General features: G+C 46.2%; 1 protein-coding gene across 23 annotated transcripts in view; it reads left to right on the top strand.

The window, feature by feature from the left end:
- Nucleotides 1-14,648, top strand: part of by (focal adhesion protein tensin) — a 194,647-nt gene that overhangs the window by 141,451 nt on the left and 38,548 nt on the right. For all 23 annotated transcript variants that reach the window (XR_013000064.1, XM_031971929.2, XM_031971926.2 and 20 more), the window contains 3 exons: nt 66-215; nt 3,911-4,208; nt 4,933-5,170. Coding sequence is in view for 22 of the 23 variants with exons in the window: in XM_031971929.2 (XP_031827789.2) it covers nt 66-215; nt 3,911-4,208; nt 4,933-5,170 (686 nt within the window). In the remaining variant the exon portion in view is untranslated. The remainder of the gene's footprint in view (nt 1-65; nt 216-3,910; nt 4,209-4,932; nt 5,171-14,648) is intronic.

Genomic DNA, 14,648 nt, shown 5'->3' with positions numbered 1-14,648 from the left:
ACGGGAGAGTGCTCGGATCCACGGAGCGTCGAATAAACGCGAAACACGAACGTTCTCTGACGCAGGGGGAGCAAAGAGCGATTGGGTGTGGCAGTGTCCGCGTACATGAACTACAGCAGCATCTGCGGCGGACGTGACCAGGCACTGGACAGGTTCGCCATGAGGAGATTCCTCGACGACAAGATCGGTTCCCTGCAGGTTCCGTCGCATCGAAGGTAATGACTCGAGAAAGCATGACGTTACCGAGCTGTCGACGTTTACCGAGATAAAATTCACTTTATCGCCTATTAGTCGCGAGCCGGCCAGATACTGGCAGCGGAAAGTATCCACGGGCGTGGCTCTATCGTGACGAGTATCGCCGGATGGTTATTAACACGATATGCCCGAGTCCCTATTTTAAAGGCAACGAGCCCGTCGCCGATCGTTTGACCGTAAACCTGACCGCTCGGATGGTCTTACTGTTCCCCCGCGTTACGTAAACTGTTATGTCATAATTAGCGAGCGTGACACAGTTCGGGCAGCCGCTGGCCCGGATATTTATGGTTTCGTACCTGTATTTGGTCGCTGTAATTCATGGGTTCGTTGGTTTGTCGTTCGATTCGGGACTTTAAGCGATTCCGCTGAGTTGTTTGGAGAGAATAAGAAAAGAAAGTTGGAATGAAATGTTTTATTCAATTATGTACTGCATCGAGGATGTTTTCCATATTAAGAGGACGTTTGATAATTATGTTTAAAGATTGGAGGCATTTGATTTGTTCGGAGCTATCGACTTGCTTTTTCTTCGATGATTTTTGAATCTATTTGATATAATTGCATGGTACGGAACGAACGTCTAATCAGAGAAAGATTGGTTTAAATGAACAGGATCGCGGCTCGCAGTATGCGCTACCATATTCGCTGAATTCATTAGTTGGAGCTCTCGAAACGAGGAACTTCAGTTGCGGAAATAGCGTACGCTATCATTACCTCTATCGCGAGATTGTGTAACGATTCTCACGGACAGAATGGATCGTATGAACGAGGCCCGTGCAATTCTAGCCTTGGCTGTCCATTCAGTCAACCGTCAAGTTTAGTATCACGTGTCATCGTTGCATCGATTATTTTGTCTACGCCGAGCGACATCGCCTTAACTTGTATTCGATTATTCAGCCAACGGGACACCGATCCTAATACTGTCTAGACGACTGTAATTGACAGTTCAAGGCCACCTTTCCTTCCGCCGCGATCATCGCATGGCAATCAGGATATTGAAAGCCAGCCCGTAACCTTGGCCTTATATAAACTCCGAAAAAGGTTCCGTAATTAATTAATCGCTTCGCTCCTTCGTTCCACCAATATCATTACCTCTCATCGACGAATCAACCAAAACAAGAACTCTATATTCCTAATAACCCAACAAAATGAAACCAAAAAGATACCCAAAACATCGCAAATCCCATTCCACAAAAATGTTCAAATCTCAAAATCCCCAGAAATTCAAAATAATCCCCGATCTACCGAGTCGCATGAAACCCTGGCTCGAGCAGCCATCGCCGAGACCACTCTCGAAGCCAAAAAAGCCAAAGAAATCGCGCATTTCCCCATGCACTTACTCCATCCACTTAACCGTGCATCCTGTCAACCAACAAGCACCAGGACTCCCCCATCCCATTCCCGCCGTTAAACCCGATAGTTATCTAGACTGATGATCCCCGACTAGTTCCTCACCGCCAAAAAATCCCGGCGAAATAACCCCATAAACACAAGTCCCGTAGGTAGAGAGAGCCTGTCCACCGCGGCGATCCATTCCCGTCGAACGATCGCCGCGGTATGTATTACACGGTGTCGAGGGCCTAACCCAGCGCGCCCTTCATGCTCGGTTTTCGTCGTTTGACGCCGCGGATCGTGGATCGTAATGATCCCCCATCGAGCGCTGTCCTTATACGCGGAAGACTCTCCCTCGGGCGTCCTCTTCGACGTCGTCTTTACGCCGATCCTCTTCCTCGTTGCGTCCCGGTTGATCCAGGAGAGAAAGAGAGAGAGAGAGATGGAGTTCCCCATTAATTCCACGAGCGGCGAGCATTAGCATGTCGTTAGCGTTGCCCGCTCGCGAGCGTATGAATCCATTATCGGAACCCCGGACGAAGGGATCCCGGTTGAAAGTTACTCGGCCGCGAGCGGACGCGTAGAATAACCTGCCGCGCACACCTTAGGTGCCACCGGGAACTGGTTTTTTTCCTCCTTTTCCCGCCGTACCCTCTTTTATTCCTAGTTCCTTTTTTATTTGCGCCGGCGGATCGGTCACCGAGCGGCAGGACGATCCTATCTGCCTTCGTTACGGGGGACACGCGAGGATTCGTGAGCCGAGCCCGCGAAATTACGGCCGCGGACGATCACGATGCCGCATAATCGGCGGGTTCCTTTCTTCGTCGCGACCGCTGTCTCCGTCGGGCTCCCTCGGACCACTCTTCCGTGTTCGTCGTATGTATTACAAGACGTGGAATTAATCGGGAACGCCGGAGACACGCTTGTCTGATCGTGGACGGGAGATTCTACTTTCGAGGGCTTCATTGCCGGCGATGCCGGTAATTGGGATTTGGGAGCGGAGCGTCTTGCCGGGGAACGGACAGCGAGGGAAATTGAACTTTTCGGGTTGGGCGTTTCTGGGAAATAGGTGACAGATGAATGGAGGTGAACTTTGAATTGATATTCCTCGTGATTCGTAATTTAAGGGTAACTGGTTTCGACCTCAAAGGACTGGGATTCGTGATGCACGGTTGTCGACGAGTGTGTGTAAAATAATTGTGGCCTTGCTAATACATCTCGCGGTACATGGGTTCTCGTGTTCTATTAGGATCGAAGTAAACGCTTCCAATCATGGCCAGACATTCGTGAAATTCCATCCGAGGTTATCATAATGAAAACTCTCACAGCGTTTCAACAGCACGCTCGCAGCACGGGTTACGCCTACCGAATACGGTTCGCCTCGAAGTAGAAAATTCTGGCCATGGTCAGACACGCGTTGACCTATTCGTTGAACCTCTCCCGTCGGTTTTCTAATATTTTCACACGGTGCAACGGGGCCCCGAATAAGGCCGCACGCGTGAGAAGTAGAAAAAGACGGTTCGCGGTCGGACACGAATTAACGCTAAACCATCTCGACTCGGCCTGGCGGTTTTTGCTCCCTCGCGAGTTGCGTGACGCAAGCGAGCGATGAATCGGCATTGGAGTGGCGTTTTATGAGGAAAGTGGACAACGGTCATCGTAAAAACCTCGGGCCACCTTGACCCGCGTAATGTAAATTATACGTTTCCTGGGAAATATTGTGTCAACCTTAATTGCTGGCATCGCGTGCCGTAATTACGCTGCAGATTTTTATGCGTCTATGGAAAATTTGAAAGTACGATGCAACGAGTGCGCACGATTACGTGGAATATATAAAACTCCAAGGTTTTGTGATATTCATTAGGAAAAATCCATTTCTATCGTAACTTTAATCTTTCCAATTATAATCCTACTTATACCTAACCACCTTTATTACATCTAATTGATCTCTCTAATTACACTATTAACACTAGGTTTACGGGCATTTATTGTACACTTCATTCTATTATTCCTAAAAGAATTGATGCTCGTTTATTTAGATTGTGGAAACTGGAGATTCGATAGTAGGTAATTGGGGTACATGTCAGTGTGATCGTACCAATCAAAATCGGCGTACACATTTACAATATTTCTAAAATCCAATATGCGTCAATTTGACGCGTTCCGTGAACCTAGTGTTAACAATCTCAACCAATGCAAACTGAAATAAAAAGAAATATCACTTTCCCAAGTTCCGAAACGTGAAACCTAGTTCCCAATGCATTCTCTGCGATCGTCCCATGAAGACGACTTATCGTAATGGTTGCCTGTCCCGTTTTGTTCGCAGGTACATAAAATACTTCAGCGGACTGCTCTCCGGCTCCTTAAGAATCAGCCAGTCACCTCTTTATCTAACGCACCTCACGGTCCTCGGTGTGCCGCTGTTCGAGCCGACGGGCTGTCGAGCGTTCCTCAAGGTCTACGAAGGGCTCACTCCAGTCTACACCTCGGACCTTTACTCGGTGACGAACGCTCGCGAGTTCACGGTTAATCTCGGTGGTCTCCGGCTGCGCGGAGACATTCTGGTGAAATGTTACCATAGGGTGTACTCGAAGCAGAGCCGGGAAGTGATGTTCTCCCTGCAGGTGAGGCCTAGATAATCCCTCCAGCAATTAACCCTTAGCGGACGATTCTTCGAAATACACGAAACCTTCAGCAGATGAAGCTGAATTACGTATCAACTGCTTAAACAATGAAAAAAAAGAAACTACGTGCTAATCTCCTGCTGTTTGAATAACTAAATCATTCGTTACTTAGTGCCAACTATGAAAATTCGATCTCAGTAACGACATCCGTCCGCAAAGGGTTACCCGAGTAGATTCACGTCTCAGATTCCCCGACCAGATTCTCTGATTAAAGGGAATTCGATGTAGTTGGTAGACTCGTTAGAGTAACTCGCCGGTAGAACGTAGAACGTGTTTCCTCGACTTGAAATATTCCGGACATTAGACTCTTCGTCGACCCTCTAAAAGTTACTGGTTTCCCACTGGCGACCGATTCAGCCGGCAGCTTCGACCACGCTCGCCCCGCGCACAAGCTTTCGAGCAGCACTTTGTGTCGCTCGAAAGGTTGCTGAACGCTTTTCAAATATTACAACCAGATCCAGTTTATGAATCACGGCACACCGGCAATTACCTCGTCCATTTCGAATCTTTGAGACGTCAATCGGAATCCGGGAGGCATGTAATTACCGAGATGTTATCTGTTTCCCGAGTCTCGTTGCGCATGGGACCGCTCGGGGCATCGCGATTACGTAAAACGCGATCGTTACCGCGTATCTCGATAGATCAGCGCTCGTTGTTCCCGCAGTTCCATACGTGCGTAATTACGGAGAACGTGGTGTCCTTCCCCCGATCGGAGCTGGACGTGGCCTGCGACGATCCCAGGTGTCCTCCAGACAGCGTGGTGACTCTATACTTCGCCACGGACGCGAAGCGTCAAGACGGCCCTATACCGGCGCCTACGCCCGCCGTGCCGCACACTTCTGCCCACCACGATCCCATCCTGCACTGGGACAGCTACACGAATCTCGAGATCAGCGATGACGGTGAGTGATTTCGATTTAGAGTTTTACGTCTTCAACGCGTTGAGTGCGGCGCAGATTTTGCTGTACTTTCCGCTTAGGCGGCAGCGCGCGAGCATTCGATGCCGAACGCTGAACTGGACCGCGCGACACGGCGCAACAGATGATTCCTTTTTTTCACTGTTTCTTTTGTCGTTTGCACTGTGACAATGGCGCAGGCAATGCATATGTATACAATGTATAAACATAAGATAATGGGCTGGGGAATGCCAGAGAGACGAAAGTGCGAACACCAAGAAACGATCGGTCTGAAAACGCCACGGGAGTACACTAAATTTTAACATAAATTTTTTAATTGTCATTGATAATTTAACCCTTTGAAATGCTAGTCTCATGCACCGATGTCGACCAAACGAGAAGTTCGCTGTCAGTCGGGACTAACGTACCACTCAACGTGTTAACCCTTAGCAGTCTATTTTATTGCAACCTCTACCTCTTTTGACAATTTTCTCTATATTTAATTGTAGTATCACAATTGTACCATTTGACCCTATGCACTCGAGAGGTGACTCTCAGTGACCACTTGATTTGACACAGTAGAACTGTAGAATGTGATATTTGATGTTAAACTTTGTATAATGCCTCGATACGTGAAACATTGGAATAAAACAGCTTTGTTCCTCGATGTCATGGTGATTTCGAATTAGTCTCAAAGTACATCGTCTTCGCCTCGTAAAGGAATGGTAAATATTTCTAGTAAGAAACATCCGAGTGCAAAGGGTTAAAGGTAACATTTCAATGACTCTCAAATATTCTTGAGTAAACAAATAGAGCGTCATATTAAGCTGTAATTGAATGAACTAAATATTAAATATTATTGCTCTGTAATCGACTATTACACTCGAAGAAAATATAGGCATAACATATGTTTAGAATTTTTCTTTTTCCAATAAGTTATCGACAAAGTAGATCAGAGTTGAGAAAGAAATAGGCCAAGGGGTTAATCCTCAATCTTTCATTTACAATTTTCTGCTTGATAACAGAGATTCTGATCCTAGACATTCATCGGTTCAATGTTTACTCGTTCATCTCATCGGACTGATACCTGGGTATTTACTAATTAATACCTGCGAGCCAGGTACATTGATACCAGTAAATTAGTACCAGTTGAGTGTATTTCTCAATACCAGCCAATTAGCACCTGTTCTTCCAACGTATCGCACGAAGGCAGTCAATTAGTAACTGTTAATTAAGATTATCGTTCGTTATCAGTGACTTAGCACTTGCCATTCAGGTCTATCACTAGGTACCAACCAGTTGGCGCTTGGTACTCGTACGTGTGACTCGGTATCGGTGAGTTAGATCTAGCGGTGGTCCAGTGTCCACTCTTAGATATTCGGTGTCCAGTGATTAAATCAAACGGACAGCAACAAGTAGTCAATAACTCGGGCTCCTTGTATCGATTAGCAGCATTAACAGTTCCTAGTAGCAGGCTGCTGCTATTTTATATTCCCGTCGGATCACCTGCAATTCTTCATCGACGATATTAATTATTCCCAGTGGCCTCTCGTCCATCCTCCGTCGCCTCCGATCCCCCCTCGGTGTGTCCTCCTGCCGGTAGAAGAATTTCAAGAAGCTCTCTCCATTAATAATCGCTTCTGGGAGTCCGGGCGCGGAACGAAGCGCTCGATTAAGTTAGATTAGAGTAGATTACAACGCGACCGTCCAATTTGGTGCAATTGCTACGTCGTTGCGTTAGATCGGGTTACCCGGGAGGTCGTACGAGGAACAGAAGACGTGACAGAAGACGTGCCTCTGACGAATCAGGAAGGAATGAGCACTTCGCTCGGACTCCAGTCTCTCCAGATAATCCTCGTGTTGATCCCCTAAACAATTCTAATTACTAGGTCTAACAGAAAGTTCTGTCCGTTCTTGAATTACAAGAAAATAATACATTTCCCATGTATTTATTAATATTCACTGAACAATATAATTTCCTTCTTAGTAATGATTTTTCCCAACGCGAAGGTAATTTGTGCATCCCATTTCTATAGAATGACTCATCTTTGGAAATTTCAGATGATATCGAAGTTCTTTAATAGATCATCGAGAACACTGAGTTTTTCACATGAAACTTAGCATACTTCATTCATCTATTCTCTCAATTAATATTCCTTTCCCACGTCTTTAACACTAGAACTACCGTACCAGTCAAAATAACTGGTTTCGATTACACAATTATTAATATCTAAAGCATTGAATTCTCGAAATGATCTTGAAAACAAATAGCTTTGACTTGAATACTATAATGAAATGGTTTCGATTCTTTTGTTTCACAATTATTGATATCTTAAAAGCATTGAATACTCGAAATGATCTTGAAAATAAATAGCATCGACTTGAATACTATAATGAATGTCTAAAGAAATCGAAAATATTGTTAGAATTTTTATAGGGATTACACATCAGTGGTATTAAATCCTCGGTACTTCTAGTATCACTGTTTACGAGTATGTCACACAATTTCTATCGTCCCTAAAAGAATCGATCTTCGTTCGTTTTCACCGTGGAAATTTGAAGTGTAACGGTCAGGACACACGCATACAACTGGGTGATGAATTAAAAACGACCGAAAGAGAAGCGTGCGGATTTCACCCTGTCCGCGCAGTGATTTCCACGTCGAGTCCGTGTCCGATGATAATGGATCCTGGGCTCCGTTGGAAAACGGCGCGCCCCGAAGATTAACGATACCTCGCGGTGTCCGTCAGCCTTTTTGCGCGCGCCTTTTTTCGTCCGGCCCGCCGGTCGAAAAGCTCGCCGAAGTACGAGACGTCGCGACGATTAATCAGCCGATAGCTCGAAACCGGCGGACCGAGTGACGGGGACTCATCGTCCGAGGACTAATTCGCGTTAATTCTCGTCCTAATGGTAGCCAATTAGCCCCGATCTGTCGCTGGGAACCAGTCAGAAAATACAACTTAGCTGAAGATGTACCGGCGAACCGACGGTTTCCAGTGGAAAACGAAAATCTAACGGTTCGACGCGGGCGTATTTAAACCGGCTGACTAACGCTGCGGCCGGAAACGCGTCCTGCCGAGGCGGTTTATCGCGAGCGACACGCCGCCCGCCGGAAATAGATCAAAGGTCGATGGGTGCGCGAGGTCCGAGAAACCGTTCCTTCTCTCGCTTCGATTTTCACCTATCGGAACCCACCCCGTCTGCAACTCTATATGGTTGATGGTTATCTTTAAAGGGCCCGGCGAACTGTTTACGCGCGTGGTTTCGCGAGATTTATGGCGGGGCTGCATATTCCGCGCGTCGGGCTAGGGGAAATTCGGCCGTCGCGTGCTCCAGGGTGTTTTGTTGGGAATATAAATGGAGGTAATTATTCTCTGTTTGCGCGTGCCGTGGAATTTGCTGGAAGGTTGTTGTGATTCGTATCCATTAGGGTTTTTAATCATTCGTCGCTGAAAGTTGCTTAATGAGGGAAGTTCATTCGTAGGTCTGATTACTGACAGGGATAATCTACTGTTTTTCTGGTGGAGCTAGGAAATTGTGGAGTGTTATGAAAATTTAGTGTGTTAGTAAACATAGTTCTTGATTGTTGTCTTTGAAAGAGAGTCAACAGTCTGTACGTGGCAGGCTATTTCTACTTACCGCGTGTAACAAGACGGTACGCCGATCCTCTAGGTTTCCTGTCAACTTTATTGTATCCCGGATAGCGTTGTCGTCGAGGAAATATTTAGTGCCGCCGTATTTAAGCCTCCAATTAATAAAGGAAACGTTTCGATTTTTTAATAGTTCATTTTTGATTAATATCTAAGAACCAAATTGTCTCAATTTTTGCTTTCTGGACTCAGCAATTCCTGGAGAATCCAAACTTCCTAATATTCTGCTATTAATAATCATCATTAATACCGTTAATACTATGAAATCTAACATAGAAACCTAAGTTAACCGTTTGCACTCGAAAATATTCTTCTCAGTAAATATTCATTATTTTCTCATGTAACGTCAATGATATATTTTAACATAAAGAAATACCTCGCGTAAATTAACAGAACTATTTCACTTCGATGTTCCATGTGTGGACACATTATATAAAATTTAACACTAAAACTACCAGAGGGGTCAGATGACCCATGCCTGATGTCTTCTTTCTGCAATTATTAGAAAGGTAACGAATGTTTCTGAGAAATTATTAAAGAAACTCATTTAGCACTGTGCAAATTCAATTGTAAATCAATTACAGTCCGAACAGACGCACTCTTGGAGTTCCTACAGTGAAATTTTGAAAAGTCAATTGAAGTGCTCGGTAGTTTTAGCGTTAATATTGAATTTTCAATTTTACAATTTTCTCGGGTCAAATCAAAAGGCGACTCTCGAGTGCAAAGGGTTAACAAGAAAGCGAGGAGTGCGACAAGACGGTACGCCGATCCTCTAGGCTTCCTGTCAACTTTATTGTATCCCCGGCTAGCGTGGTCGTCGAGGAAATATTTAGTGCCGCCGTATTTAAGCCTCCAATTAATAAAGGAAACGTTTCGAATAATTATTACGAAGAAATTAGCCCGATTTCGTGCCGTACATCGATACTCCCGAGCAGCCTCGCACACATCCGCCATAAACGCGGCGAGTTCCGAGTCCAATAATCGTTAAACGAACTCGATGGAGCGATTCGCCGATAGTTCCACGACAATAATCGTAACACCACGGCCCTCGGCGGAGCCACGCGTTTCCCTGCGCCGAATGCCGACCTACGTTAAACGAAACGTAGCGAACGGTACGCCCACGCGGCCCTCCCACCCTTCGGTTTACCGAACCGTTTCGAATATTCGGGAACAGGTTACGTCACCGCTGCGCCGAGGGTCGAGGGAAAAGAAACGAGCTTCGATTCGATTCGTTCCGTTAACGACAGCTCCCACTGAAACTCCTGCTGCCCCTAATTGGCCGTCATGGTTAATCCCTTCGCCGATAAAGATTTTTTAAAGCGTTTAACACAGCCATCGTAACAAGCCAATTTATACATCGAACTTTTGAATATTAGAGAAACTATGTGTCGACCTTCTGTTCTAATAATTGATCATTCAGTTACCCGTTGGTAGTTTTCTATTTTTATGTGATAATTCGAGGTTGATGTGATTTTAGATTACTGTATTTTCTATAGAATGCTGGGGATTATTTGTGAAAATGGATTCTTACAAATTTGTTTGCAACCCTTTGCACTCCAGAAGTTTTTCACCGGAAATATTCAATATTTTCTAATGAGATACGACATTTTCTTAGATTGAATTAAATCTCACATGCATCGAGGAAGAGAAATATTTTCTTTTAACATTTGTACATTGGTGCATTGTACAGAGTTTAATATTAAATATCAGAGTTTACAGTTTGGTTGCGTCAAATCGTTTGGTGACAGAGGCGCCTCCGGAGTGCTAAGGGTTAAAGTACTCGTACAGTGAGATATTTACAAGAGTTCATTCTAACGTGAATCGTTTATGGGACTAAAACGCGGAGTTCAGTGGAAAAATATCGAAGAATAGGCGCACGTGTGACACGGGGGCGAATGAAAGATGGGTTGGGCGAACTCTGGACTGGGATTGACCGCGGGTTCCAGCGATGACCTCTTGGGTGTGACCGTATCGAAATCAATTCCGGCGACCGCGAGTTTCCGGGATAAAAAGGAAAAGGGAACTCGCGGCTGTCACTCGCGGGATCATTCCGCGCCGCGCGCATCGCGACGCCTGTTTCCTTCGTGACATCGACACGTGTCAAGCTTCGATGGCTGTTTTTCATTTCAGTTTCGTTTGCGACAGGCGATGCGGGAATTGTGGTTTCGATGGGTTTGATGGATGCCGGGTGATTGAAAAGTAATATCGCGATTGGCTTTTTTTCAGCTGGTCCTCGCGATGGGCCTTTTCGAATATTAGTACGTCGAGCAGCCGTTGAAAAACTTTCAATCGTAATTCCCCCGTTGGTTCCGTCGGAACAATGAACCCTTGTTTAATTTCCATTCCGATCGAAGCGCGCGTAAATTAGTTTTCGGGGTGTCCAAATATTTGCGATACTCGCCGCTGAAAGAACGCAAAGTTATTGTTTACGTTAACTTCCAAAGGAGCCGTCGTATTTTTAAGTCGTCCATTTTCGCCCAGGGGAAATATTGATAGTGGATCTTTAAATCATGAGCCACTCGAAGCGGTGTTTTGACAAGGCCGGCTACGGAACGGTTTCCGCGGAGCATCGTCTTCCGATTCGTCTCGCGGCGTACCTTGGATGTGTAACGAACTCGGGAACGAATCTCGAGGAGTGAAACAGTACACGTTACGCGAACCCACACGTCGCGCCCACGCGAGCGGAGAATAAGATTCTACGAGCGGCATTCCTGCTACGCGAGCGATCGGCTTTAACTAGCCGATGAGCGACGCGCTCTTCTGCTCGCCGTGAAAACTTCCTGCTCTCTTAATGGAAAGAAAAATCTACCCGTCCAACGAATCCCGTTCTCGGATCGTTCCCTGCGTCTCCCGAAATTCCCTGAATTTCCAGTCAGACATTTTTCTCGTTCCATTGATTATTGATTGCAGGACGCGCGCCACTTAATGAAAATTTCTGGCGAACTTCGACCGTCCGAGGAATTTTCATTATGTCATAGCTGTCTCGGTGGACTAGGAGTATACAATATTTTCTACGCTCTCTCCAACTGTGATCCTCGCCTTTTATCGTATTCATCGATATTCGGTCGACGATACTCAATCGAAAGGTGCTCGATCAGACGCCGCATCCCTCTAACGCGCCTCTGCCCCATCAAACTCTCGTCGAATATCACGGTGAACGTCGACTTTTAAACCACCATCGTTACTCCCCCTTGCTTCCCTTATTTCCACCCCTATCGCGAAACTTTCGAGAGAGCGGCGCGGAACTTAGCGAATAACGACAGTTCCCAGCTCGTTTTCCGGATCATTGCGGATGAATGATACTTTCCCGCGGCGTGTCGGAGCGCACTTTCCGCCGTCCGTCTTATTTATTTGCCCGGGAAACGCTTCGGTTACAAGAAGTCCGCAGCCGTAGTTCGCAGTTTTTATTTCTCCGCGCAGGGTGCTAAGCGCCCCTCGAGATTTGTCTTCCAGCTGCAGGATCCTCGCGGAACTTTTATCGCGTTCGGTCTATCAGTTCCTCGGGGGACGGGGACCGGAGCCTCACGGCGACGGTGGGAATCTGAAATTAAGAGCACGCCCCTCGAATCAAGGATCCTCGCGCGGAAATGGCGCGGCGGGCTCTTTGGAACGGTGTTTTTCGCGCCGCGAGCGATTATTAGAATCCTGTTCCGCTTTCCTCGCCCCCCTCCCTTTGCCCTTTATCTCCGCCATCCTTCATTTCCACTTTCCGCTCCCCTGTCCATGGGATCCCATCGAGGAGATACCGGCGAACCGACGGATATGGAGATCACCGATTCAATTAAGATGCTAACTAGTTAACTCCTCGCATCCTGAATGATGCCATTCGGATTTTTTACCGGCGTCTTTATTCCAGATACTCGGAGGCTCGAACGACCCTTCGCCGTGGAAAAATTCCGCGGGATTATTTATCGGCGAGCTACACGGTCGAATATGGGAAGCGATATTGACCGAGGAGAAACGCGAACGGGAACGCAACGGTCGGGGTAATTTAATCGATATCGCTGCCGCGATTCAATTCGACTCCGATTTTAATGGTGATCCGTGTTCGGTCGAAAGAAATAGAGCCGGCGTTATTATGGATACGCTCGGGTCTTTAATTAAATTACACGGCTCGCTTGTTCCGAATGGGCGTACTTATACGTCGGGTTATTGGAGAGTAATACTGTTTAATAGGCCCCGGGATGCTCGGGCCCGTTTTAGAAAGTTGGAACCAGTCTTAGGCTAAATTCGCGGTCTTGAACAAGTGCACGAGCTAGCGTGCGGTTCTGGATTGGCTTTTCGTGTCCATTCGTGTCTGAAAATATGAATTTACATAGGCATTCGCTGCCTAGTCATGGTTACTTGTATAAATAAACTGATTTTTCGTCGAATTCTAATCGGTTCGACGATCTTTCGGTTATCTGATAGCTTCTCTCGATATTTTCGGAAGATTTCCATTCTCCAGTCTCCATTTGCCATCAGCATATATCTATCTTCGAGAATACACTTCTCCTCGCAGCCTATTTGCCACAACTTGCACAATTAAACAGATTTTTCTTCGAATTTCGATCACTTCGACGATATTCGGAGCGCGTACCAGCCTTTCCTCGATATTTTTGGAAGATTTCCATTCTCCAGTCTCCATTTTCCATCAGCATATATCTATCTTCGAGAATACACTTCACCTTACAGCCTAATTGCCACAACTTGCGCAATTAAACAGATTTTTCTTCGAATTTCGACCACTTCGACGATATTCGGAGCGCGTACCACCTTTCCTCGATATTTCCAGAAGATTTCCATTCTCCAGTCTCCATTCTTCTTCGGTAAACTTCCATCTTCGAGAATACATTTCTGTTCGCAACGTAGTTGCGCAGTTTTCCTCTCTGAAAGAGAGGCATCGATCTTGGCATCGTTCTTGGCGGAATACACGGAAGCGGAAACGATCGTTAAACGGGTTCCGCCCGAGTTCCCCGCGAATTCATAGAAAACGGTCCCTTTCAGCTCGCGAGCGATAAACTTCGCGGAGGAGCGTCGAATATTAAACGGAAAAATCGCGGGAATCGGGGAAGTTTGATTAACAGCCGTTTACTCTGTAGCGTCTAATTAATTTCGCGACCCACTCGAGCCTGTTTTATCGAACGTTTGACCGGCGCGTGTTTCACTTTTCACGAGGTACGAGCCAACGGAATCGTGAAATCTCGTTAGCGGCCATAATTAGCGCTGCGAGAACGAGTTTCGTGAAAGAAGAACGGGAATCTATAGGACGGCGGAAGGTGGTTCCGCTGGTGGGGAGGCGACGTCGGTTTATTCTTGGCGTCGGGACGCTCGGCGTGCCCGACGAGACCGGAGGTTCTTAATAGTTTTCGCGCGGTTCTACGTCGTCCACGTCGACGGGCCGGACTCCGATCCACGGACGGCCAATTGTGCGCGAGATTTTGTTTACGTTCACGCCGACCCCCGGCGCGAACCTTGTTTCCACCGTATATCAAGCTCCGTTTGTGCAATCCGATCGCAGTCTCGGGGCTATGTTGATTCCCAGTGTCGAATAAGGGACCGGAGATACGAGGAATCTTCGGGAAACCGTGGAACGTTACTGAACTGACCAGTAAGTCGTGATTTCTATAAATTTTCAATCGTTTCTTTTTCAATGCATATGAATTTATTGAATAATGCACTTGGATTGATTACAATATTTCGTGAAGTTCGAGTACTTTGTAATTTAGTTTATGAATATATTGAAACTTAGGGAATGAGAGATATGAATGTAATGATCTATGATAATCTGTGAACTATGATAATCTGTGAACTATGATAGTCAAGTGACAATTATACTCTATGATCTACAAGTA

This window comes from Nomia melanderi, chromosome 1, assembly GCF_051020985.1.
Source record: "Nomia melanderi isolate GNS246 chromosome 1, iyNomMela1, whole genome shotgun sequence".
Lineage (NCBI taxonomy): Eukaryota > Metazoa > Arthropoda > Insecta > Hymenoptera > Halictidae > Nomia > Nomia melanderi.
Note: the sequence above shows the minus strand (reverse complement) of the source record. Positions and strands in the feature narration are given on the sequence as shown.